The 26,482-nt window shown below is 40.9% G+C and overlaps 1 protein-coding gene across 1 annotated transcript in view; it reads right to left on the reverse strand.

Moving 5' to 3' along the window:
* LOC310911565 (von Willebrand factor D and EGF domain-containing protein-like) overlaps positions 1-26,482 on the reverse strand; it is a gene marked incomplete at its 5' end in the record, with an annotated part of 117,118 nt that overhangs the window by 67,679 nt on the left and 22,957 nt on the right. The window contains 3 exons of the mRNA XM_083865259.1: positions 609-841; positions 3,386-3,611; positions 13,093-13,277. Of these exons, the coding sequence (XP_083721385.1) occupies positions 609-841; positions 3,386-3,611; positions 13,093-13,277 (644 nt within the window). The remainder of the gene's footprint in view (positions 1-608; positions 842-3,385; positions 3,612-13,092; positions 13,278-26,482) is intronic.

Raw genomic sequence — 26,482 nt, forward strand, 5'->3', positions numbered from 1 at the left:
GTTGCTATGTAAGCCATCAAATATACTTCTTAAAGATTGTTTTGTAATGAAGTCTATCTTTCAGTATGCCATTGAACCAGGAATTTGGAATCAGAGAGGCAGAACAACGTGAAAAAAAAATCATAAAATGAATTTCCCTCTATTTTAAAATGTACCAATTTTTTTTTTTTTTTCTGTGAAAAGATGTTATTGTGTCTCTGATCCATGGATATAAAAATTACTGAGTGCATGCAGCTGAGCCTGCTGCAAAAATCTCACTGCCTCAAGATACAAAAAGTACTAAGCAAAAATTGGCTCAGGCACATGTACCCACCACTTATACAAACCTCACAGCATCCAAGGTGTAATGTAACTGCAAATATTCAATTTAGAATGTGGTAAAATACCTTCCAAGAATTCACTGCATTTCAAAGAAACGTTAAGGTCCCGAACCGGGTTAATGTTATTAAACAATCTTGTCGCGGAACAGTTTCAGGTCTTTTTCTGGGCAGTAGCCCTGAGCATAAGGAGTGAGGAGCAGCACTAATAAAAACACAACAACGATTTACAGAAAGGTTTGATCCCCTCTGGGTGTGTGACCCGTGATGCTGCAGGCGGGGTGACGTTACCGTGTCTCCCAAGCGGAGTTTGGTGCCGTCCATCTCCACGTGGGAAAAGGGCTGTGGGGTTGTCTCCTGGTGGATCTGCTCCCTCTTCCCAGAGCTGGAGAGGCGAGACCACAGCACCCTGTACTGCACTAGGGGCTCAGGGGAAGAGGGGCTGTAGCTGCACCTCAGGTGGGCTCGGCCTTGCACGAGCTCGGGAGTGATCACTGGTTGCAAAGCCAGACTTGTGAGCTTGTCTGGAAGAGAAAAACAAAAGAGGGATGTAGCACAAAATGCTATTTTGATGTTACAGTTGTTCACCTAACAAGAGGATGTCAATGTAATTAAGCATGGGAGAAGCACTACAATTTATGTTACTGTGGCTTAATTAGTAACCATGCAAGCAAGAAGGTGTGTTTCATGTGAAATGCAAAAATTGTTAATTGTGCACTGACTACCTATTGCTGTTACATCATCTGACCTGCTGGTTTTGAATGTGGGGTCGGTTTTTTGTTTTGTTTTGTTTTTTTTTTATTTTGCAGTGAGAGAAACATTATTTAAATGAAGCACTCAGATTAATACAAATTAATTACTCTGGCAAAGGTCATCAGCTTTGCATTTCCCTGGAGCACAGCCTTTTGATCCAAGTTCTGCAATAAGCACAGAAGAGATAAGAGAAATCATTATGTTGCAGAGGTAAACTGACTCCCAGAAAGCAGCCAACCCCTATTGCCTTACTGAGAAGATCCTTTCCAGGCTGTTTTAGGATGTATCTAGGCTAGGTCTGCTCAATATAGTCTCCCTCTGCCCAGAATAATGCCATTGCTCTAAAAATACAGCTTGCTTTCTGTAGCTTCGACAAGTAATAAAGTCTGAAACCTTTCTTCCTGTTCAACTCACCTAGAAAGTAGAAACAAAGAGAGGGATAATGGTGTAAGGGGTTGTTTTTCATCTCTAGAGACCCAGACTCAAACAAAACATGAAGTTGGTTCAGATGTTTTGAAAGGATAAATTAAGTAACTTTTTTTGGAGGAGTGTAGAAAATATAATATGTGGGAACCCAAGAGAATAAAATATGAAGCTGTTCCAGCAGAACAGAGAACCAATGTGTTAACATCTGTCCAGGGCAAACAGCAAGATGTAAGAAAAAGAAACAAGTTGCTTAAAAGATGAATAAAGACCAGTTGTTTATGCCCTTTTCTATTTTGTTTCTCAAAGAAGCTGCCTCAGACTGTGGCTCACATCATGACTGTGAGCAGGAAATTATCCCAGAAGGACAGAGTTAGGTGATCAGCTCAGGGGAGGATGTGAGTGGAATGGCAAGCACAAATGCTGCTTTTCCCAGCTGTGTCCTTTCTGCCAAGTTATGGAGTTTTAAATTCTTTTTGTTTTGCAGCTCGGAAGCGCTGACTGGTGTCCTGCTCCTGAACCTCCAGCAGAAGGGGCTGGGGAATTGACCCTGACACAAAGCCATGACTGTGCCAGCTGGATCCAGCTGAGCCTCCTGTGGTGCAATATTTACAGCTGAATTTAAGCCAGTGAGGAGAAAAACCTCCAGCTTTATGTGTTTTCCATCCAGTGAATGAGACTGCAAAAACATCCTAAAGGCAAGAAATTAAAGACTCTGAATGACTGGACCTCACTGTAATTGAGATTGGTATAGATGGGAAGGAATAAGCTTTGTTTTATTAGAAATGCAGGTGGCTTTACGTCACTGAACAGATATGAATCATCAAATAGGTCAAAATTATTCACTCAAAATGTATTGGCAAAAAAATTCTTTCAAGAAGAGTAGTAGAAATCTTATAATTTATAAAAAAGCCAAGCTTAAACTGAAAAATGACTCTATGCAGTTAAAAAGTAATTTCTGAGTAAGAATCGGTTTCATTTATTTTAATGGATTTTATTTTATTTCAAATAGTGAATTAATCTCATGTTCTTTGAGCCTTTCTTCCTTCCTCTTCTTCAAGTAGGAATGTTAAAATATTGATAAAGATAAGAGAATATTTCTCTTTCTTTTCTAAAATTTATTTAGCTTGGATTTTGCTCAATTGAAAAGCTGATAACCCTAGTTTCTCAGCGCTGTTGTTTCTGTCCAAGAACACTAAAAGGAAAGCATAAAAGTAATTTTTTCATTTTGAGAAAGAAGCATGTTTTCTGATGAAATCTATATGCACCTGGCCATGCTCCAAAGTTCAGGAGGTTTAACTGAATGAGCAATTTCTTTCTGCTTTCCCTTTGTTTCCTAGCTACCGAACAGGGGTTACATTACATCTCTCGTAGTAGGCTGAGAATTATTTCTGAGGAGAACAATTATATAAATGTCATGAAAAAGATGTTATCAATTTAGGGGTTTTTTTTTTTCAGACTTTCAGTATTCCTTTTTTTTTTTTTTTTTTTTTTTTTGAGGGGGATACTGGTTATTAAAGATAAGAAGAGGCCTTAGAGACAGTATCCTGGATACAGTGCCGTGGTGCAGCTGAGATGCCTCTGCTCACTCCCTTTGCAACTTCAAGCCAAAGTGGAGCCAAAGACAGTGGGAAAGGTTACATGTGAGCTGTAACCAAGCAAAGAACGCTTCAGTAATACACACCAGATTACATTTTGCCCTGGTAATAGGAGCTATTCTTCAGGAACACCTTGGACTGCCACTGATTTATTTTCTACACGCTCGGCGCCTTAGCGGGAGTGACGCTTGACTCGCAAGGTCACCGAGATGTGCACTGCAACACCAGGGCCTTTGAACACCCAGCCTGAGAGGCATAAGTAATCTTATTGATAAATACTTTACTGGTGCTCACCTTCTGCACAGTAGCCCATGCATCCTGGAGTGGGCTGCAGGAGATACACAAAGAAAGCGCCGCAGTTCCTGACGGCGATGGGGATCCGGAACAGGCAGCAGTCCCTGGTGCCCCCGAAGACCTGCCAGGTGGCACAGCCCGTGAGCCTCTTGCTCTCCCCAGGAGCTGGCAGGGATTCAGACTTCAGTGACAGCCACACTGGAGCTTGTGTCCCACATTTGTTCATCTGAGGGTGCACACAAAAGGAACCAATTACAGCAAGTGTGGTAAGACCCCGTGGAGGTCACTAAAACCCAACAGCCTGAGTGTGCTGAACCTGGAGGGTCACAGAAAAAGCCTTGTAGGTGGGGATGAAAATGTCTTGCTCAGTTTTGAGAGGTGGCTTTACACAGATAAAATGCTTAAAGAGTACAATAACAGGATTTCGAAGTGTTTTCCTCTGGTTTTGGTTGGTCTGCACAAAGAAGATGAAAGCATGAGAGCAGGCTCGATCACCTGCCTCCAAAACAGCTGCCCTGCTTCTGACAGCTCCTGCCCCTCCAGCACACACTGGATGTGTCTGTGGGGCCTGTACCTCTCCCTCAATCTTGAAGAGAGTATGAAGGATGGACAAAACATGTGCAGAATATCTATGACTTAGCTTTTTAATTTTTTTTTTTAATTTATTTTTTCCTCTCAGGATTTTTTTGTATTAACAAATTCCCTGAATACCCTGAATGCAGGAAATCTCAAAGCAGAAAGCATTGGTCCTAAATGGTTTAAATGACAGCATGTTGAGTCATGGCCAGGAGAGACTGATTTCCATTTCCCAACTCAAGGATGTGTGTTCAAGAATCTCAGATCTGAGCTGCCCTCTGTACCTGTCAGGCTCTCTCCCCTGACTAAAGGAACATGGTTCTCTAAAGCTGTCTTTAATTTAAGCACCTCAGTGAGGAGATTAGGTGTAATCAGGGCCTTATTAAATATACAAAGCCAATTACAATGGTGACTCATTTTTCTGCACCATTACCTAGCATTTGCCAATATGCAAAGCACAGAGATATTTGAGCTAAAGTTTGGAAATTATTGCCAAATACTGACAATAATTTGCTCTCAGATATCAGTCATATTCAGCAGAGCGTGGCTGCTGCCGTCGCTTTGCATTTCTTCAGCCAGTGACAGTGAACCACCTCTACCAGTCCAGTTTGGGGAATGTGATTCCTCCCAGTGTGAGTGTTTGGGTATAAATCACATTGGGAAAAAACCCAAACTACCAAAAACAAACTCCAAGCCTAAACCCCACCATTTTTTCCCATTTTCCCAGGTTTGCTGCTTCACTTTCAAGATCAAAAGTTATTTGTGACAGCAGGGGAAGTGGTGAAAGTCAAAGGATAAATTTATTAAGCCACGCACCAGTGCCCTCCTGCAGTTTGAGTTGTACCTGGGAGCTACTCAAGCCAGAAAGCAGCACCAGGGGAGAAGGGGTGCACACCCAGGAAAGCAAGGGTAGTTGAAAAAAAATCAACAATATGACATGGCACAGTCTGATTTCCATTTGGTTATTGTCAGGCTTCTGAAAACAAGGATTCCAGAGAGACACCACTGATATTGTCCAAGGTTATTGGGGTTTTTTTACCCTGAAAAGTGGCAGCAGCTGAGCAGAGAGGCTGACCCTGCCTTTCCTGTTTGGTGTCCTGGAGGTTTTGCAGGTGACACAGGAGCTCACACAGTGCAGCAGCTCCCTGGGGAGGAGCAGCCTCCCAGCATTGTGCAAGCAAAGGACAAGAGGGGACCAACATAAAAACACTTCTAGGGGGAATTTTAGACCAATCCTTTCCCTCCCTTTCTTTAAAAGCCACTTTGTGTGTAACTTTGAAGAGGTTTGTTCTGTTTGTTTATTTACAGCTTTAAGGGACATAGGTGTTTTCTGTGCTGGTAAAAATACAGATGATAGGAATTTGTTGCATCCTGGTGAACTTCTGACCCAAGAGTGTGAGATATGGTGTGAAGAAACAGGTTTCCAAAGCATGTTTATGAGCATGCACTTGTAATGACCTGGGAGAGTGGAAAAAACAACATCCAGAGAAGCAGCATGGGAGAAGAGAGAAGGGTGGAAACAGGAGTTCAGTGGTCTCTGCTCCATACTCATCTGGATGTGGCAACTGCAACCTGAATTTCCCCTCACACAAGGAAACTGCAAACTTCAGTGCCTCTGCATGTGTGAGTAAACAGTGCTGGACTGGAACACTCTTTTTGAAATTACACTAAAGTGCTGCTATTACTGAGTTCACCTTGGAGGTGTTTGGAACCACATAAGCTGGGAAGAATTAGTTATGGGGAGCAGAGCAGCAGGGATGAACGAGCACTGGATTTCAATGGATATGTGCAAACTCAGAGAGTCTTGTAGGAAATAGTTTGGTGAGGAGACACAGCACAGCCTACCCATCCCAACTGAAAAAATACTCCTACAATTCTCTGTAGAAGAACTTTTGTTGCTTAAAATGAGCTAAAGCATCCATCTGATGCTGCCTTTACCAATGCGGCTGGTGCCAATACATCAGTGCTGCTCCACTGGGAGTGCAGCTGCTGGGCTGCCTCTGGCCAGGCACACACAGTGCCTCAGTTTCTCTGCCTGCTTGACCTTGGGCAAATAACAAACCACTGACTCTCTGTGTACCTCACTTTCTTATCTCTCAAGCAGAGGTGGAGGTGGCTGAGATGGTTGATAGCACTTTGGTGCCTTGCAGCAGTGCTGGGAAGATAATTCATTAATGAGACACCCATCTCTCTGCTGTGCTGGGGGCCGTGTAGATAAATAGATGTGAGTGAATTCTGGCCGTGAAAAAAGACAAAAAGTGATCCATACATAAAAGTGGGCCTGGAGCTCTTGTTAACACACAGAGGAAAAACTGAAATGCTGGAATAAGAGGATGGTGATTTTCCCCCTCTGTGATTATCCATGAGCCTTTTCAGTGCTGGAGAAAGTGTGGATTAGCATCGCTGACGTCAGCATGAAGCTTTCTGATAAACCCCACTGGGATCTCCTGCATTTGCCCTGGCCAATCTTGCACTGAAACCACTTGAGCAAGACGGTTTGTTATGTAACATACACAAATTACAAGCAATGGCCAACCCTTACAAGAGTAAAAAAATCAAACTGTGAGGCAGCAAGTCATTGTACCAAACTGTAATACAGGATTAGAGGCTGGCCAAGGAAGGATTTTGGTATAAATCAAGTATTTCTGTTTTCCTGGCAGCTCTATGGCACACGTGAATTTATTTTCTGTTATGAGCTGCATGTGGTGTTTCTGAGTCAGGCAAGTTGCCACACACTGACTGAAAGGATTTGCTGCATGAGGCTTTTGTGAATTAGAAGACAGACCTGGGAAGGCAAGGGCAAATGTATATTCATGTGTTCAACCAACAGTAGAGACAAGAACAGGAAAAAAAAAAAAAAACCTAAAAAAACCAAAGAAACTTAGAAGAACAATCTAGGAGAAGAGGCTTCAAAGAACCAAAATTTTTAAATCCCCACTGTGGCATAATTTGCATTGAACTTTGTATCTGTCATTTGGGAGAGTAACCAGAAAATTGAATAGCAAGGCAGCAAATGACTGGCATTTAGGACAGAGCATTTACCTGCAATGCCTGCAGTCACTGCTGCTCTGAGGATATTGGAGAGACACGGGAGTCTCGCAGCCCCACGCAGCAGCATCTCTAAAAGGAAGGAGGAATTGCACAGCTGCCTCTATAGGAGAACAAACTCCACAAGTTCAGGTGTCCAGTGACACAGCTTGCACAAAGGAGAACTTTTCCAACACAATATGGACACTTTAGGCTGTTCACAGCCTTTTTTAGTATCTCTCCATACTTTATCCAATTGTAATTAAGTGGTATTATTAATTTTCAAAGCATTTTATAAACCTTACCCAGCTAATCTTTGCAACACCTCTATGTGGCAGGTAAGCATTCATTAAGTGCTTTTGATTCCTAATTAGGCACCAGATAATAATTTAAATAATCCAATTTAGAATACCTAAACAATAAAAAAAATTGCCAAGAGAAAGGAACTAGCTATTATTGTTTAATCCAATGATGTCTCCTTCCATTTGCTTTGGGTCTGGAGTATCAACCAGTTTGATTGATTGCACACTGAGGTTCTTCATAACTGCACAAAGAAATCAAGCTCAATTGTTCTTGTCACTTGGGTATAGCTGAAATTATGCTGTTAAAAATAAGTAGCACCATATGTGAGGAACACATTGTTTTAGTTGGATGGAGATGGAAGGCTTTTTGGTGTGCTGCTGGTTGGCAGTTAAAGCATTGTGATTTTGCATCTGTTATCCACTCAAAACTTTACTTTAGCTTTTTTTGTTTTTTATGTCTTTGTAGTTAGTTAAAGTAAATAAGGTTTTTTTTGTTGTTGTTGGTTTTTTTATTTTTTTATTTCAGTCTGGGGCCAAACTCCACAGAAATCAGTTTACGTCAGGAATATCTGTAGTAGCAATTAAACTGGTGCCTGTCTTGTTTTTCTTTTAAGCACATGCCTCTGAACAATAAAGGCTGTAATTGTAATTTCTACTGAAGGGTTTTTGCATGTCTGAAAAACAAACAAGAAAAACAAAGGCTCTTCATACCTACCATTATGTTTTGGAATATTCACGTATGTGTTCAAGAAAGAATTACAGATGAAATAATACCTTGAAAGTGTCACTTGCTTTTAAATTCATAGAACAATTGCAAATCAAAGTGGGGCTGGATTCAGAGCAAAGTAATAATTGAAAAAAAAAATAAATTAATGGTATGCAGCTGAGGTACTGTGCTCTGATTGTGAGTATAAAGTTTTCTAGAAGAGGTTAAAGAGGAGGGAATGAAACTAAGTACGGAAAAATAAATCTTCCCTAGGGACTGACATTGAACATCATGAACAGGTTAGATTTGACACTTTAACACCTTGTTTTATAAACCAAAGATTAACATTTAAACCTATGTTTGATCCTAGTATATATGTAAAAAAGCAAACCTATATTGCTAAAAATGAAACTGTTGAGAAAATTGCAACCCTTACTGCATAACATGTCCTTCATTTACACATGCACTTTTACAGTTATACATGAATTTAGAGCATAATCAGATTTGGAGAGGGTTTTGCTCATTTAGAGGATGAAATTTCTGAAAAAGGGTATTGGAAGTTGATACCCCATCACAGGCAGGTGTTACTGGGCATTTCCCAAACAGAATCTCATATCCACAATAGCCTGTAAAAAAGCTTGCTACACAATTGTATATGCCAAAAAATTGCAGTTCTGGGGCTGGCTCATGGGAGAGAAATTAATTCAAGTTGCAGAATCACAGAATCTGTGGAGTTGGAAGGGACCCACAAGGATCATCCAGTCCAAATCCTGGCCCTGCACAGGACAGCCCCAAGAGTCACACCAAGTGCCTGAGAGCATTGCTCAAACATTTCTTGAGCTCTGTCAGGATCTGTGGATCACTTCCTTGGAGTCCTTGGAGCTGTGATCACTTCCCTGGGGCTCCTGTTCAGTGCCCAAACAGCCCTGGGGGAAGAACCTTTTCCTAATATCCAACCTAAAACTCCCCTGACAGAATTTCAGGCCATTCCCTCAGCTCCTGTCACTGTCACCACAAAGAAGAGATCAGTGTCTGCCCCTTCTCTTGCCCTCACAAAAAAATTGAACAACCCTTGTCTGAGCCCAGAAGTCTCTGTACCAGGGGTTGCTGTTAATGTGTAAAAATAAAATTATTCCCCTTTCTATCCAGAAAAAGTTATTCAGCTGCTGGTGAGGACAAGCACCTGGGGCCAGTGGAACTTCTCCACAGGAAGAAGAGAATGTTCAGCCCATTTCTGGCTTTGCTGTGAGCGTGGTGTGGCATTTGAAATTTACATTACAGGCAGCAGCATGCACTGCTCTGCTGTAATTCACAGATTGATCTTTTATCTGACTGCGGAGCAGATCTTCAATAACATTAGTGTCTGATGTTCCCTCACATTTCTTTTTAGTGTTTATGCCTCCCATGGGGCCTGCCCATATGTAGATGTATCCAGATGTATGCATATACCCTGTGTTATTTTAATTCAGAAGCTGGAATTTCTGTAATTGATGTATGTTTTCCCATATTGGCTGTTAAGTGCTTCTCTGTGTGTTTAATAGATTTTCTGTTGAGCTTTAATTTTTCCATCTTTTGTTCTTCCTCTGAAGGTCATTTTACTATGGTCTGGCCATGTCTGTGCATTGTTTCTTGCTTCTTAATATACTGCCTTAATCTTAGTAAAAGCTTCACTAAACTTTTATTCATTTAGTGTTTTTGCCTTTCACAGAAAATTTGGCAGTTCTTGAAGAACAAACCACGATCTGTAGCAGAAGCCTCAATACCTGAGGACTCAAAATTTGCAAATTTTTATTGGACTTCTACAACAATATATTTTTGGATGATAAGGAAGTGGCTGTGGCCAGGAGTGCATGTCCAGGATCCGGTAATTGCTGTGCTTCCTTCGGGACCACAGGGGGAAAAGCAGGGAAGAAGCAGAGGGAGGAAGGTCAGGATCATTTGTTACCCACCCTGAGAAATTCAGCAGGCAAAACCTAAATTGGAAAGCTCTTTCAATCAAAAACATTTTGCCACTGGAGGAATAAGGTTATGGACAGCAGTTGGATTCAAGGGATGGCAAGTTCAGGAACACAATTAATATTTTCACTTTCTCTGACATAAAAGCTTTTGGGTTTTTCTTCTGTCTTTTTTTCCCCCTTTGTTGCTTGTGGAATTTTCTTCTGTCTTTTCTCCTTTTTTCCCCCACCTTTTTCTATTAAATGAGGGGATGAGAAGCAGCTCCTGAAAAGCTGCTGCTCGTTTTTCGCTGCAAAGTTTTCTGTGCCCCTGAGCTGTGGCTCAGCTGCATTCTGGGGCTCTCACAACCCCCGTGTGTGACCTGCTTCTCTTCCCTGCTGAATAGAAATCTCCCTATGGTTATGAAACAACATGCAGACAGAGAGATATTTTTATTGTGGAGCTTTATTTCATGGCAAGACTCAGCACACAGGCCTTGAGAGGCTGTCTGGAGGAGGCAGGCTGTGGGAGCTGCCCTCCCTCACATCCTCCAGCACATGCAATTTGTCCTCCCACACTTCTCCCCCAGGCTGGGCAGGACCTCCAAATCCCCATTATGGCTTAAATCCCTCCCGAGCTCATTGGGTGACAGGAATCCTAACACAGCAGCACTTTGAATTAAGAAGTTAATCTCATCCATCGATAAGCAGCTAATTGTATCTGGCCAGTATCAACAGGATAACACCAGGCATATATTTTACAAGGTGCTGGAGTAATGTACTTTTTAATTCTGCAGCCGTATTGTCAGGCTTTATTTGGTCTCTTTTCTCTTCTATCTGTTCAGGGTTTTGTCTTTGACTTTTTTAATTAAAATCAGTTCGCTCCAGCCAGACTGGAATGTCCAATAATAACTGCTTATTAAGGAGTGGAAGCTGCGCAGTTATTAATTTAAATTATTTTGTTCCAGAGGTTTTGCTGAAATTAAATGGAGAACCAAATCAAACAATGATTTAATTAAGTGGAAGAGATAGACTGTAGAGGCAGATTTAGAAGGTGAAGATCTGAAAGAAGTGTATTCTTCCAGTTTTGACATCTAACAGATGTAATCCTTCATCAGCATGGCGAAGCAGAGATTTACTGTCATTCAGAGGATAATGAAGAAACCAATGGCAAGAATTATGTTACAAGATAAGAAACTAAACTAATGAATATACCTTCACAACCCTGAATGAAAAACTCCAGAGGAGAGATTAAAAGAAACAAAGCATGCATTGTTAGAAAGCAATCTCATACAGTTGAGCATTGCTACACACTCAGAATTGCTGAAATATAATGGAAAATTAAATAATATTATAGAATTTGTGTGTACATTTATAGAGCAACCTGGAAAACTTCATAGTCCATTGGGATAATCGAGGATGCCATGAAATGAAACTTGCAATCATGATCCTGCCAATTTATTAATGTTAATAAGATTTATAGTTTTTATATGCAAAGTGTTAGAAATTCTACAGAAATAACAACTGTCTCAACATTTAATTAAATGTTAAATTATTAAGATAAACTTCAGCTGTGATGAGTTCACAGGTCCAGTTTGAATGGATATAAAATGTTTTTGCTAATTTTGAGAGGGTTCTCCAGCTAGAGTAGAATCACCCGATACCAAACATCCTGGCACTCTAGGTTGAATATTTCATCTTTTAAGTAATTTATGGTAATTAGTTTATTATTTTCTGAATAATTTTGTTTAACTTTATGCTTGAAATTATGCTAACCTCCTGCAGTTGGGATATTTGAGGTGGCAATGACTCTAGTGAGGGGCTCAAGTTGCTCTGGCAACAATGATTGCAAGTTAAACATTATTGTCATACATATTAAACACCCATAAAACCAGATAATTATTGTTTTGTTTCTTTTATAGAGAAGTCTTATGTGGTGGAAGGTTTTTTGCTCCACAAAACTATTAGCATACTTATGAAAATAAAGAATGCAACAAACGATTCAATGCAGAAAAAGATTCAGCTTTAGCTTTTCCTTTGGTTTCCCCAAAAGTAATTTTAAATATTATTTTTTCTGATTCCTCCCTTCTGATTTCATCAGCAGAAGAAATCTCTAACTCATAATAATTTATATGGGAAGAGAGTCAGGTTGCAGAATCCATTCTTAAAGCCATACATTTGCTTGGAAAAAAACACAGCTTGTGGTGACATACCCAGTTTACTAGAAATCTCTCTGTAGAGCTGGAAAACACCTGGTTTTATGTTGGAATATCTCCTAACCAAGTTGAATATTGGCTGTTCCATTGGGATCCTGGTCTCTGACAAATGCCCTTGCACATGACAGTGCTATCATTGGTTTTGATGGTGGCAATGGTGGTTTTGTCACTGTTGGCTTTATTGTTGTTGCCGCTATTCTTGAAATTATTATTATTATTATTGTTATTGAAGTGGTTTTCCCATTACCACTCACCTATCCCCACTGGATACACAGTCTAGGAGAGTTTACTAAAAATCTCTCTGTAGAGCTGGAAAACACCTGGTTTTATGTTGGAATATCTCCTAACCAGGTTGAATATTGGCTGTTCCATTGGGATCCTGGTCCGACTAATGCCCTTGCACACGACAGTGGTATTGTTGGTTTTGATGGTGGTGAAGATGGTTTCGTCGCTGTTGGCTTTATTGTTCTTGCTGTTATTATTGAAATTATTATTATTATTATTATTATTCAAGTAGCTTTCCTATTACCACCCACCTATCCCCATTGGATACACAGTCTAGGAGAGTTTACTAAAAATCTCTCTGTAGAGCTGGAAAACACCTAGTTTTATGTTGGAAATCTCCTAACCAGGTTGAATATTGGCTGTTCCACTGGGATCCTGGTCTCTGACTAATGCCTTGCAAATGTCAGTGATATCGTTGGTTTTGATGGTGGTTTTGTTGCTGTTGGCTTTTATTGTTGTTGCCATTATTCTTGAAACAATAATAATAATAATAATAATAATAATAATCCTTATTATTATCATTATCACCATTTAAGTGGTTTTCCCATTACCACCCACCTATCCCCACTCAATCTAGGAGAGTACAGAGAGGAATGGGGAGGAAAACCCCACTCAAGGGTTGATTCCAGCTGCCCAGGGGGAGCGCTTGGGTTCTGCTGACCTCGATACATCTGGTAGGCATTTCCCCAGGCCGGTGGCCGAGCATGAAGCGGTACCATGCTGGTGGCAGGGAGTGGTCACACACCAGGTCCTGGCTGGCCACTCTCTGCAGCTCCAGGGAGTCGAAGCTGGTGCTCCTGTGGGGATCCCGGAGGATGCGGTGTCCCCCCGGCCAGCACTCGGGAGCTGGGGAGGATGGAAAAGGGCAATCAGTAATGAGTTAATCAGATTAATTCAACTGGGTGCTGCAAATAGCTGCTTAAATCCTCTATTCTTTTATGTTCCCATTCATTTTAGGATTGGGATCATTTTCACAGCCAACAAATCCAGATTTATATAAAGGTGCGAGCTTAGTAACATAAAGATTTTAGTTATCTAGATTTTCACCACATCTGAATCAGGACCAAACCCCTTCATCTTTTAATATGATTTCAGCCTAATTTTAGGGATCAACATCTGAGTCACTCCTCCTCAGAGATCAAGTAGTGTTTTGAGGTTCCAAAGCCTTGTGACCTTTGAAAGTACGTGGGGTTTTAATTTCATATACTACATGCATGAGTGATTTAATCATAATATAAATTGATGCTCAAGTGTAAAGTGCACTTCACATGCTTTTAAATAGGTGCTGAGAAGATTCAGAACAAGAACTGCTACAAAGACAAAAAAAAAAAAAAAAAAAGAAATTGTATAAAAGCAGCAGTAAAGGGATTTAAGAAATCAGCTCAAGTTAGGCTTGCAAATACTGAAGCCACAGGTCAGACTCACTTGAGGCATAAAGCCAAACACATCAGGGATTGTGTGTGTGCATCCCAAAGTCTGAATCAAACCTGTGTTTGTTTACTCATCTGCCTTGTTTATTTTCATACATCTCTTAACTTTTTTACAGAATATTCAGTTCTTTTCTTCTCACCTAATAAAAGGAAGCCTTGTGGTGATTCTGTTGGAGGTTGCTTATCTCCAAAGGGCTGATCATGTAGCAAAAATGGCCTTTTCTTGGTTATGTGAGTCATTCCTTGACGAGGCCAGGTCCCTTTCCACCACACCAGCACTGCAGAGTGGTCACAGGAGGGGACCAGGTGGAGCTGCTCTGCTCTGTGCCTCAGCAGCAGAAGGCTCAGCTAATTTCTTGCTGCAGTAATCTTTAATTGCTAATGATGATGTAAGAGTCAGAGGCCACATTGCAGGATTTGCACAACCTGGCAGTTAGCAAAACCACCTATTTTAACTGTAAATAGAGCTTATTTATGTGGCACCTTGGACAGAGAATAAGACCCCACCCCTTACCTTAATTTTTTCAAATGTCACTTTTCAGATTGTAACTCTGCTTTAATACCATGCCAGTGGCACTCTGAAACACATTTATCATTTTTATTTTATTGACAAGATACTCAGAAGGTCAAAGTCAATCCATTTATGGCAGTATTTTTAAAGATTATTTTGATTGTGCCAAAGGCAAGGCAGTGGTATACAAGACAAATGGGGACAAAATGTAGCGTAACGAAGGCTTTATTGCAATTTTCAGGGAACTAAACTGTCAAAGCCATTCCAATTCCAATGCAAAATTCAGCTGAATTAATACAATTGCCTTTTTAAATAAAAAAAGAAGTGCCCTAAGCTTTTCTTTCCTATAGGTAAGAGACATTTCAGAGAGGGAACACTTGGAAATATTGCACCTCTAATTAAATCTGGGATCCATTTTCTTCCCTCAAAAGTCCTTTCTGGAAACCACATGGAGACTGTCCTTTGCTAATTCCAAGCCCAAGGGAAGAAGTGACATTTCAGCAGACCAACTATTTTACAAAAATGAAAAGTTTACCCTATATTTAAAACCCCTTAAAGAAATGCAGGCCCTTGCTGACCCCTCCAGTACCACTCAGGGCTTCAGGAGTGTTAATGGGAACAGAATCTTGGCTCCTGATGCCTTTTGCTTGCCTGAATTAGTTCCTGTCTGAACAAAAAGGAAAAGGAATCTAAAAGCAAACAGCTCTTTGCACGGTATTGCCACAGGAATCTTGCAAGGACATTGCAATGTAATTAATTGCATTCACTTTCTCAATAATAACAATATCAAATAGTGCCTTTAGATGTAACTAATAGCCTTCTGCTCGATGTGTATTAGTTATAATCCAAATTCACACCACATGTTGCGGTCTTACCAGTGATTAACTACTCTGTCTAAACAATGCAAATATATCAGACACTGACACATGGCTAATTATTTTTCATCCCCTTGCATGGTTTTGTTTGCAGTAGTTTAGGAAAGGCTTTCCTCACATTAACACCAGAGGAGCTGAAAGCTGCAGATGGGCCAGGGAGGAGCACCTGGGGGAGACATGAAAGGTGCCTAAGGAAAGGGGTGTTCATCCAGTAAATTTAACAGGATTTGGGACAAAAGCCACGAGTTTGGTCCCAAAGGAGCCCTGGCTCAACCAGCCACCTCTCTCTGAAGGTGTATTTTACCCTGAATTGCCTGCCAGAGTCTGTTTATGTACCTGTGCCTGGGTTTAGCAGTGCTGGCAGGCTGTCACTGAGGAGGCAGGGTGGCAAACTGATCTGTGCCAGCCCCCCTGGAGCCAACCTGACGGATTTTGTTCTCTGCCTGACGCAGATCAGACCGCGCCACGCGGAGCTGGTGGCACAAAAAGCTTCACCCAGGTTTTGCAGAGAGCCACGAGCAAAACAAACCCTCAATTAATGAGTTCCCCTTGTAAAATGGTGCTTATTATGGCCCCGTGACAAGATGATTGTAAACTTTAACATGCAAATTGCAGGCTGTGGTGCAAGTTAATTACCACTGGCTTTCCCGCAGAAATAAATGAATAAAGGCATCACTGTAATCAGACTTTGTTATAAAAATTGTTATTTAAAAGAAAACAACAAGAAGGCACAGCTGAGCCTTGCTGGTTCTTCATCTGAGAGGCGCCCACTGGTACCTTATAGTGGCTGCAGGTACATTCAAGACAAATCTTTCCTGTTGATTTTTAATTCAGGTGCAGGTGTCAAGTTTATGGACAGTCATGGAGTGCTCAACATCCCGGCTGTCCCCCTGCATGTCCACATTCATGCCTAGTATGGAACCACTGCTACTCTGGGATATGCAGATTAGGTTGTCTTAAAAAGGAAATATATTTTTTATTAAGTTAACAAATTGGATTTAATCCACCTCTATTCCTACTATTGTATTTAGGGGTCCCATAAAAAAAAAAAAATTAAAAAAGGCTGTTTTTTTAGGGAACTGGTCATTATGACCATTCTGCTTTCCTTCAGGAAGAAATTAAAAATTTCAATGAGATTTTGTCTTTCTCTATCTAGAGTTGTTGGAATTAACTGCTGGATGTACCTGGTGCTTTACTCTCCTGCAAAGAGCTGCTTCTCGAACTACCACCAACTCAATACAGGCAAGGAGCTGTTGCTAAGACATAAGGATTTGTTTGCTTTACTAGACTCAAAAACACTTTTTTTTTTTTTTTTTTTTTTTTTTTTTTTTTTAATGGAACAATTTTTTGTCAGAAAGTTGTGGCAAAGAGACACTGAGAAGCTCCTTTTTGACACTGAAAGCAAACAAATAGTAATACCTGCTGTATCTGCTAAGTTAAAATGACATTTGAGTAACTGTGGTGCAGGTTCCTTGGGGAAAAGGCTGTCTCCATCGGAGCCATGAGGAGTGATGCTGTTAATGCCTGGATGTTCAGAGCCACCTGTTAATGTGTGGGAAAGGAGGGGCAGCCTGTGGGCTCCCTGGGGAGAGGAGGGACTCCTGCAGAAGGCAGAAACATCCAGAAATATCCCATGGAAAATGAGCAGGAGGTGGATATCTGAACTGAATATGCTGCCGTGCACAGGGGGTTTGGCTCTCAGCTATAGGAAACATCCAGGTGACCACAGCTGGAGGAAGATAATTTGTGTCAGCAGGTTCTGGGGACAGCCTGGAAACCCATTCTGTGCTGGCCAGGATTGTACAGGTGGCACTGAGGCTCTACAGGGCTGTACCAGGGATCATCCAAACAAAAATCTCTAGAGGTGTTTTTAGGAAATCACTTTGGGATACTCTCCTCTCCCAACATACATTCAACACCTGAAACACCCACTGGCTGCAGCTCTTTTCAAGCAGGTTGGTAGCTGGATGCTCTGCAAACACCTGAGTCACCTGTACACTTCTTGGGCAGAGATATTGGTGGAAAAAATGCTGCTGGTGGGACCACCAGGCATTTGCTGAGGGTCTGTCCCTCCTGCCTGGTGCTCATGGCCATGGGAAGAAGCATCAGCCATACCAGAGATAAAGCCAGGAAACTTAAGAGTGGCAGGCTGAAAAGTCATAAGGAAATAACTTGCTAAACCTTTGCTTTCATTTCTAAAGACAGGTGAGTACAAGTGAAATAGAGCTTTACCTGTCCCTCTTGCTCCCAGTAAATATCAGTGGCTTATGTGGAGGAAGGTTTAAGAAGCTGTGAGATTTTGTTTGTTTGCTTTGAATAGAGGCTGCAAATCAAATAATATCAATAGGTGATGGCAGCCAGGAAACCCTGAAAGAAATATAGTCCACAAGCCTGAGGTGCATGTTTGCTTTGGGCAAAGCCAGACAATATATCTAAAGGGTACTCTAAAGCCTTGGGAAATAGCTGGCAAATTGTAAAATAACTTTTGTGTGGAGGGTGAATGAAAAGCCAGTGGTTGATGCAGGAAATGCTAACCAGCAGGAGCATTTGGTGACGGGCTGTGATTGCTCTTTGACCAGGAAAATGTGTCCCCACATGCAGATTTCCTTCTTTCCATCATTGTGGGAAAACAATCTGGAGTTTCCCCCCAAAATACATGTAGGTATATGTATGCTTACATATATATATATATAAAATCAAATAATGTATGAGTACTCGTATTTTTTGACATACAGTAAATTTTTGCAATCCCTTCTTCTGTGGGATCTGATTTTCAGATTTCTTCTTTTTGTTTCTTGTGATCCACAGTGGAACAGAACCTGTTTGACTTTCTCTTCACCGGAAAAATTATAAAACATTTTCATTTGGAAAAATCAGTCTGAAATGCTGAGGCTAATAAGCCATAACTCCAAATTAATTGCAGACAAAGGATGTGTTCCTTTTCTTCTCTTTTTATTTTAGAAACAGAAGGAAACTTTTTAATTGCCAGCCACTTCCACGCTCAGGAGCTGGACTGAGTGACGTAGAAAAGCTCAGGTAAGAGTTTCTGAAGTTTTCAGCAGGTCAGTGCCATCACTTCCCCACATTATGATTTCCCACACATTGAAAGAAAGTTTATGTAGAGAAGGAAAGGCAAATGTTGGGAAAGAAAATTCTTTCCAAGCTCTTTGTGGATGTGTTTAAAATAAGAGTAGAATCCAACCAATCTGACAACATTTAAAAGTTCCCTTTGGTGGATGCACCTTCCAGGTGAACAAATATCTATTAGTAGATAAGATATTTGTAGCTAAGGAACACCTGACAGTTTATTCAAGATAAAAGTTCCTTCCTTATTTCACCAATACTTTAAAGATTTTGCTTCAATTTTTCTGCCTGTTGATGACCAAAATTTTCATTCTTAATGATATTCAGAGGCAGAAATTTGTTGTGAATGTGACAGTGATCACTACATTAAAATGCTTGAGCCATGAGTGCTCCTCTGGTAGATAAAACATAATAACTGTACTAAAAAAACCTTGATAGCTAATAAATAAAGCTATTTTCAGAGATTTCAGAAGTAGAAGAACCTCCTACTGAACTAAAATGATAAGGAAGCCCATTGTACAAACACCACACACTCATAATGGTCAGGTCTTGAACAGGTCACAAAGCATTCATAAGGCAAAATTGATAGAGATAAATGAACCATTGTGCAAAATGAATGTAATTATAGAAATTTTGACCCAGGAAGAGGCAAGAGGCTGAGCACCTGCTGAAAAGAATATGACATTTAATAGATGTTATTTGTACTGAATAATGGGCAGATCTGAGAAAAAAAAAAAACCTCCTACAAGCTGAAGGTGTTGCTTTTTAATGCATCTGAGTTTCATTTGTCTGGGAACAAGGTCACTTGTCATCCTGGTCTTTCCATGGAGTAAAACAATAAACTATTGACAAACCAAGAGCCAATGCTCAGTTCCAGAGCAAACAATTATTTATTCATGCTCGTATCTCTTATCTTGCCTTGCATTTCTATTTTTAACTTGTGGTTTAAAAAGGAGGAATTGATTATGTGAGGCTTTTCTTCCAGCTTGTGTATCCTCTGAATAATTTGCAGAATAATGAGCTGCATACAGCTCACACAGGAGGACGTAGAGACAGGCAGAGAAGAAGTTTGTGTGGGGCAGAAGTAGTATCAAGAGGGGCTGACCAAATAGGTAAAAACAAGGGGTCTCTGTAAGGAGTGTGAGCAAAATCTGAGGAATTTCCTGGCAAGTTACAGTGGAGTTTGGAGAACTGTCACAGCAAATGGGATGGACAGCACTTTCTTCAGTGCTCCATAAATAGAGAAGATGAAGGAACAAAAGTTCCTTCAAAAGTTTATTTATTTTCAATAAATAAAATGCATGCATGGCCAACTGAAGTAAATGAGCCAAGAAATGTCCAGCAGAGGTGTTTTCCTTTAAAATGTTTCAGTCCAAGAATCACTGTCTGGCATCTCTCATCAATGTGAAAATTGCTCATGGATGATGTGGTGGACACAAAAAGGACAGGAATCATCACAATAGCAATGGGCAGTTGTACAGACCAGGTGAAGTCAGAACACCTGCTTTGCAAAATGCAGCCTCATCTATTGAATGTGCCAGTTAGAAAAAACACCAAAGCCAAATTGTGTCAATAGATTTATTATATCTGACCAAATCTCCTCCTCACTCATTCTGGCTCAGCCCTAGAGCCAGGAAGGCTGAGAATCTGAATATAGAAACCACTTACTATTGCTGTGTCACAACAGAATTCAAAACCTCATAAATTTCCTCAAGTTATCTCTAAGTTAATGATGATGTCTTTAAGGGCTTCTGAGCAATCAATAAAAAGAAAATTATAATTATTGTTATTGATTGGTCTATTTTGCTCTCATCCCTCAGAATGAAAAAGTGAAATCAAATGAAAAGGGTCTTTCTTACCCTCCTAATCTCAGCTGAGCATACAGTCACAAATGTAGCCTTCCTAAATAGAAGCAGTAAAAACAAACTCACAGGTTTTGATTTTAGAAGCCACTGGGCTCTATTCAGATGGAAATTTGATTTCCATGGTTTATCCCCTGAGAGCTGGACCTGTTTCTGTGCCTCAGCCACGACACTGGCTAATTACCATTCACCAGCCACACGCTTTTCCAGACTGCTCCCATGGATAATGCTGAATTTTGGCCACATTTTCCTGCACTTCCTCAATGCAGTCCTGTATGTGGGTGATATTATGCTGGGGGAAGTGTCACCACTCCCTTTTGCCGCCAGTGCTTGCAGGATGCAGCAGAGGCTGCTGAGCAGATAAGGGGACTTGGAGCGTGGCGCTGCCAAATCCCAGGTCCGCGCGCATGTCCTGGGTGTGATTTAGCTCCTCTTGGATGCAGGGTGACGTGGCAATTTCTCCTGCTATTGTTTTGCCATTATTCATTGCTGTTATTCATCCCATTCACTAGCATAACGTGGCTTCAGCTCTTCACTTGTTTATAATGGGTTTTTCTGTCAGGGCTCTGACATTTAGGATGAAGGGGCGGGTTCCCTCTTGCCTTTGGAGTAAGGCTTTATTTGTTACAGAGCTGTAATAATGTACACAAACAGGCTCCACTTCCCAGCTAATGCACAAACATGGAAGGATCTCTCCTCCACCCTACCAAAATTTAGGTTTTCTTTGCCCCTGTCCTTCATCCCTTTGTGGGGCTGTGTGAAACTTGGAGAGAGTTGATATGAAACAGGCTCGAGCACACAGCAGCTCCTGCTGTGGATGCAAAAAGTTCTTCTCATGCATTATAGCACTCTGGATGGATTTAAAAAATATTGAAATAAAAGGTCATCAGCTAGAAATAGCCAGCAGCCTGCCTGGCCACTGTGATAAGATAAAGCTGTGTACTCCCAACCGTGGAATTGCGACATTAAGCCTAATAGATTTCTAAAATCCAAATTTATCAGCAATCCTCACTGTTTGTTTCTTCAACTTTCAAAAGGCATGGATTCTGTACATATAGTCATGGTATCTTCAAACCTCAAATAAATCAGTGCCTTCCTCCCATAGGAACAGGATTGTATCAGTTCCAGTCATCACTTCCCTGAGCCATGATGGTGTTCCAGGGAATCTCACACCTGGCTGTGTGTCTAGCACCTGACAGAGGTCTGGTAATGCCTGTTCACACCATGAAACAGCAAGACCTTCAGTTCCTATATACAAAACCTCCAGATAAGCATTTGCTATTTTTATTTAGTTGAATTTAGTTCCCAGTTCTAACAGACACTGATTTTCCTTTTTTGTTTAGGGTCATCTCTGCTTTGGTAGCTCCACAGATCTCTGTTTATTTATCAGAAGCAGTAGGACCATCAATAAAAATAGGAAGGTTTCAGGAACCTCTACGGCCTTCAGCTTTAAGCTGCTTTTTGATGTAAAATAAAATGCAGCTCAGCTGGTATCAGCTGAGTCTTCACCACATTTACAGCTGCTACCTGTGCAACCTTTTAGAATGTAATTACCATAATAAGAAGAAACAGCTCCATAATTACATGTATGTAAAGCCAAACACCTTTCTGTGGCCATCCAGGCAGAGCTGCAGGTACAGATCTGCACGTTCACAGGGGACACAGGGGATTAGGGAGGAACAGGAACAACCAGGAGACAATTGTTGCCCCATATGGTGCATATTATGGGCAGCTGTGCTTTGATCAGGATCAGCCATGCAGAAGGCAAAGCTACTGATTTCTTCTCATTTACACTGAATTGACTTTGATCACAGATTAGGTTTGTGTGTTTTAAAGCTTCTGCTGTCTTAAAAATGTGCTGGGGAGGTGTGTGTCCTCAGAAGAGAGGAAATGAGCAGCAATGAGCTCTGCCCCCCAATGGCTGATCAGGCTGAGGGAGGATTTCCTGCGCAGGGATGGGTTGCAATGGGATGGGGATTTCTTCCACCACAGCTGACATGGTGTTTCTTACAGGAGGTATAGCACTGGCACTTTCTGTGCTTTAGAATGAAAAGAAAAGAAAATCAGATTGCCAGATGGAGTATTCTCAATGGGAACCACTCTCCTCCTCAGACACTGACAATGCAATGCAGTTTCTTCTCACCAGAGGAGATGAATCTTAGCAATTTTTTATTTCCATGCTGAGCTTTTCATTCTACTCTTCCACCTCCTTCTTGCCTGATAACAGCCAGAGCATGCTTTTAGATTATAAAATAAAGTTATACTTTTTAGTGTAATACATGGCTTAAAAATAGCATTGCTGAACTGAAGGAAGAAGCAACCAGCTCACAATTCTTTTGCTAGGGAGCAATTCAACTGAGAATGTTATCTGTGCATCTCCATCCCCAGGTAAACAAGGTGATGACAGGCAGTATTTCAGATTTTCTTCCATCTTTCTGTTATCAAAACAAGACTCAGTTTTGCATTTTTAGTTGGTAATTGGCTAATAACTATAATTTTCATCCTGAGAAGACAGGCCAGAAACCAGCGTTCAGAAAAACCCTACAATATGACAATTGATCAATTCTTCATTAGACTCGATGCATTCAGGTTACCACAGTCACTTCTTTTGCAATTTGAGCTAAAAATAAAAAAAACAATCGGCAAAAAATCTAGTCAAGCAATTTCAGATTGGAAAGCCATAGCACAAATTAATGCACAAAGAAACAGCAGGCAATCAATGTATCATTTGCTCCTTTATTCTTTAGCAATTTGCAGTCATTGCTGAGTTGCTTTTGAAACTTGTAAAATTTGATTATGTGAAACCTGGTGAGTGTCAGGCTTTGGTCATTTCTGAGTTGTGTTTTATGAGTTGTTTTATGACAAAAGGATGTAACCTCCAGCTGCGCCAGGGGAGGTTCAGGTTGGAAATCAGAACAATTTATTCACTGAAAAAAGGTTGTTAAGCATAGGAATGGACTTCCCAGGGAAGTGGTGGAGTCACCATCCCTGGAGGTGTCCAAGGATTGACTGGATGTGGCACACAGTGCTCTGGTCTAGTTGAAAAGGTGGTGTTTGGCCAAAGGTTGGACTCAATCAACTTAGAGGTTTTTTCCAACCTTAATGATGCTGTGATTCTATCCTAGGAGCTGGTTGGAGAACAGAGGGTTTGTACAGGTGTTGTATTTATCTAGGTATGTGTGTTTATTAGACCAATCTGGCATCTGCTGATATGCTGCACAAGCACACATAGCTAAATCTTAGCCTAGAAGTCCTGACAGCAATATTTTTCTAGTTTTCAACCATTAACCCAGTTCAGAGGAGGTTTAGTTTCCCTTAAAACTTCAAATGCCACTTTAAAAGCCACAGTCTGGACCTACAGCTGCAAATAGTGCAGGAGCCAGCTGTGGCTCTATGTACAGGTGTGGCTCTTGCCTCTCCCACTGTACCCTCAGTATGGATGGCCTAGCACAGAAATGTGATGGTGTTTGAAACCCCAGGGTTTGGGTAACTCACCTGCCAGCCCATGAACAAAGATGGGTTTCCCTGTGGCAGGATGAGGAATGGTGATGCCCATGGTGCTGGGCAGCCCTGACACCTTTCACATTTACCCACAGGTGAGCAGGAGGATGATTAAGACCAATATGATTAAGTCACACAGCCAACTGCCCATGTAGAACACAGTCATGGAAGGGAAAGTAGAGGGCAAACTAAAATTAAGTCAAAAGGACACAGGAGACAAGAGGCTACACATACAGGACATGGGGAGGATGTACAGGGAGCTGATTTGTGCAGCAGGCAGATGCAGATTTTTCATGCCCTCTATTCAGATATTTCCTGTTAATATTGATGGGAACTGTGCACTAACTAGTTCTGGAATGGACAGTCTGTTCAGTGATCATGCATGGAGAGAGGCATGTTTAATTAATTTTACAGTCATGGGCAGAAAGGTCAGATTTTGCTCAGCCTGTTAGTAAAATCCCCTTCTCTTAGTATCCCCCACAATGCTCATCTTTTGCACTCAGAAATGAGGACCCCATTAACCCCATTAGCCCTGACGATGAACTGAGCTGTATAAATGTTGCTTGCAAGCAGCAGAAATGCTCCAAGAGGCACTGGGTGTGTTTGGAGCACAGGCTGCAGAGCAGGCCCAGCAGAAGGCAAAAAAACCCAAAACAAACAGGTGAGAGGAACAGGGTGACTTGGGGACATTTTCAGCTGGGTTTGAGATTCATGGGCAGGTTTGGAGGTGGCTGATTTTCCCTGACTTCATGACTGCCATGTGCTGGGGCAATGGCCTGAGCATTTGGCTGTCTCATGGCTGATCCCCTCCCACTGAAACCACTCTCTTGTCTGTAATTTTGTTAACTATTCAATATAAATTAGAACACTCCAACTTTGCCAGCTTCCAGTGCTGTTTCCCTTATTTGAATTTTCCTTTGCACTGATGCATACTCAATTCTGTTTATAAAATGAATAATTACTTGAAGAAAACCTACAGGTCTCATACCAAAATGTTCTGCTGTCTCCTTGCTGGACTCTCATTCTCACCCCACATTACTTAAGCAAGTTTACCCTTTTGCCATGCACTGCAGCTCTCTGTGATGATCTCTCTCAACTCTCCCTCAATGATCCTTATGGGTCCCTTTGAATTCAGGCTACTTTAGGATTTTATTTTTAGCTCACAAGGCCTTTAAAATGTGATGTGGAAGAAAACCCAGGGTCCAAATTTACTGTGAAGATCTTTGCTAGATATTCCTTTGCCTCTCATTCCTCCTCTGACATGCCACAGTTACACTGTAGGGCTAAAGTCAAGTTCCATTTCATCCTTTCCATTATTTGCTGAAATAAATGTCTGGTGCAAAGCAAAGCAGGCAAATCTAGGTTATTCCCTTATAGAACATGGAGATTCAGCAGCATGGCTTGATATTAATAACATCTGAATGGCTAAATCCCTGCAAAGTGGGGTAAAAGTTTGCTCCTAGGGATCCAGGAAACACACTTAAACCACTGAATTATCTTAATTCTGAAATAAAAACCTTCCAGCAGCACCACAGGGCCAGGATACGCTCATGGGTTATTTTGCTGCATCTGGAATTTTGAGGCTATTCCAGGGACACGAAGGCACAATGAAAAGCAGAGTTGGACAAACATGTGAAGGCTTGAGGTATAAAAGGATTAACAGATGCTAATGTTCTACATTTTTTTCTGCTGCAATAATATAAGCACAGACAGCACCCAGAGCGAAGCAGAAAGTGAAGGATTGCATGTAGCAGGGACAGAAAGACATGGCTATCGTGGTGTGCCGCTGTAAATTCTGAAAAAAGGCAACTGTTGAACAGATGTTACCAGCACACAGAAGATTTAGTGTGCAGATGATTTGCAATTCTCTGGTCCGCTGGGGAAAAGTCACTTTTATCAATCTAAAGTAAAATCTCTCCATTTTCCCAGAGAAATAAAATCTTTCAAATCACAAAGAATGATTGATAATATTGAAATTCAAGCTCAACTCCTCTTCAACATAAAATTAAACATCTTGGAAGCAAGGAGGCATTGAGGCATTTCGTTTGCAAAGACATTGAAAGGAAAAAAAAATTAAACTTTCAGAAAAATATAGCTCTTCTTCTCTAGGCTGAAAAACTTGTCAGATTGAAAATGAAATTATGATAGATTTTGCTGATGTGAGCAAAAGTGTCACTGATGCCATTTTAACCCCCTGTTAACCCATAATACTCCTCCAAGGGTGCCCACAGAGTTGGGTTTGCTCCAAGGTTTTGTTTTCCTTATCTCCATTTCCTTCATTCACATGAACTGCTGAACTGCTTTGTGGAATGAGGTGTGTGGAATTTTTTGTTGTTGTTGTGTTGTTTTTTGGTTGGTTATTTGGGGATTTTTTGGGGTTTTTAAATTTTTTTTTTTTTTTTTTTTTTTTTTTTTTTTTTTTTTTTTTTTTTTTTTTTTTTTTTTTTTTTTTTTTTTTTGGTTTGGTTTGGTTTGGGTTTTTTTTTTGTAATTCTGGCTGTGGGACAGCCAGGTCCAAAATGCAAATCACCTCAAGCAAGGATGTCCAATTCTAATTTATCTCCCATACAGTAATGATCAAGCACCTAAACAAATACCTCCCCTAGATACTCCTGTAAGATTTTTACATATTTCTTCAACAGCAGGACAGTCTTCATCCATCCTGAGAGACAGCTGCCCTCACTACAGCTCTGGACCTTTTTGGGTTGCAATTCTTCATGGTCACAACGAAAATCTGTTGATGTTGCCAGGAAGTCTGACCTGCCATTGGGATGTGGACATGGATAAT

Source organism: Zosterops lateralis (genome assembly GCF_965231275.1).
Source record: "Zosterops lateralis genome assembly, chromosome: 7".
In the NCBI taxonomy this organism is placed as follows: domain Eukaryota; kingdom Metazoa; phylum Chordata; class Aves; order Passeriformes; family Zosteropidae; genus Zosterops; species Zosterops lateralis.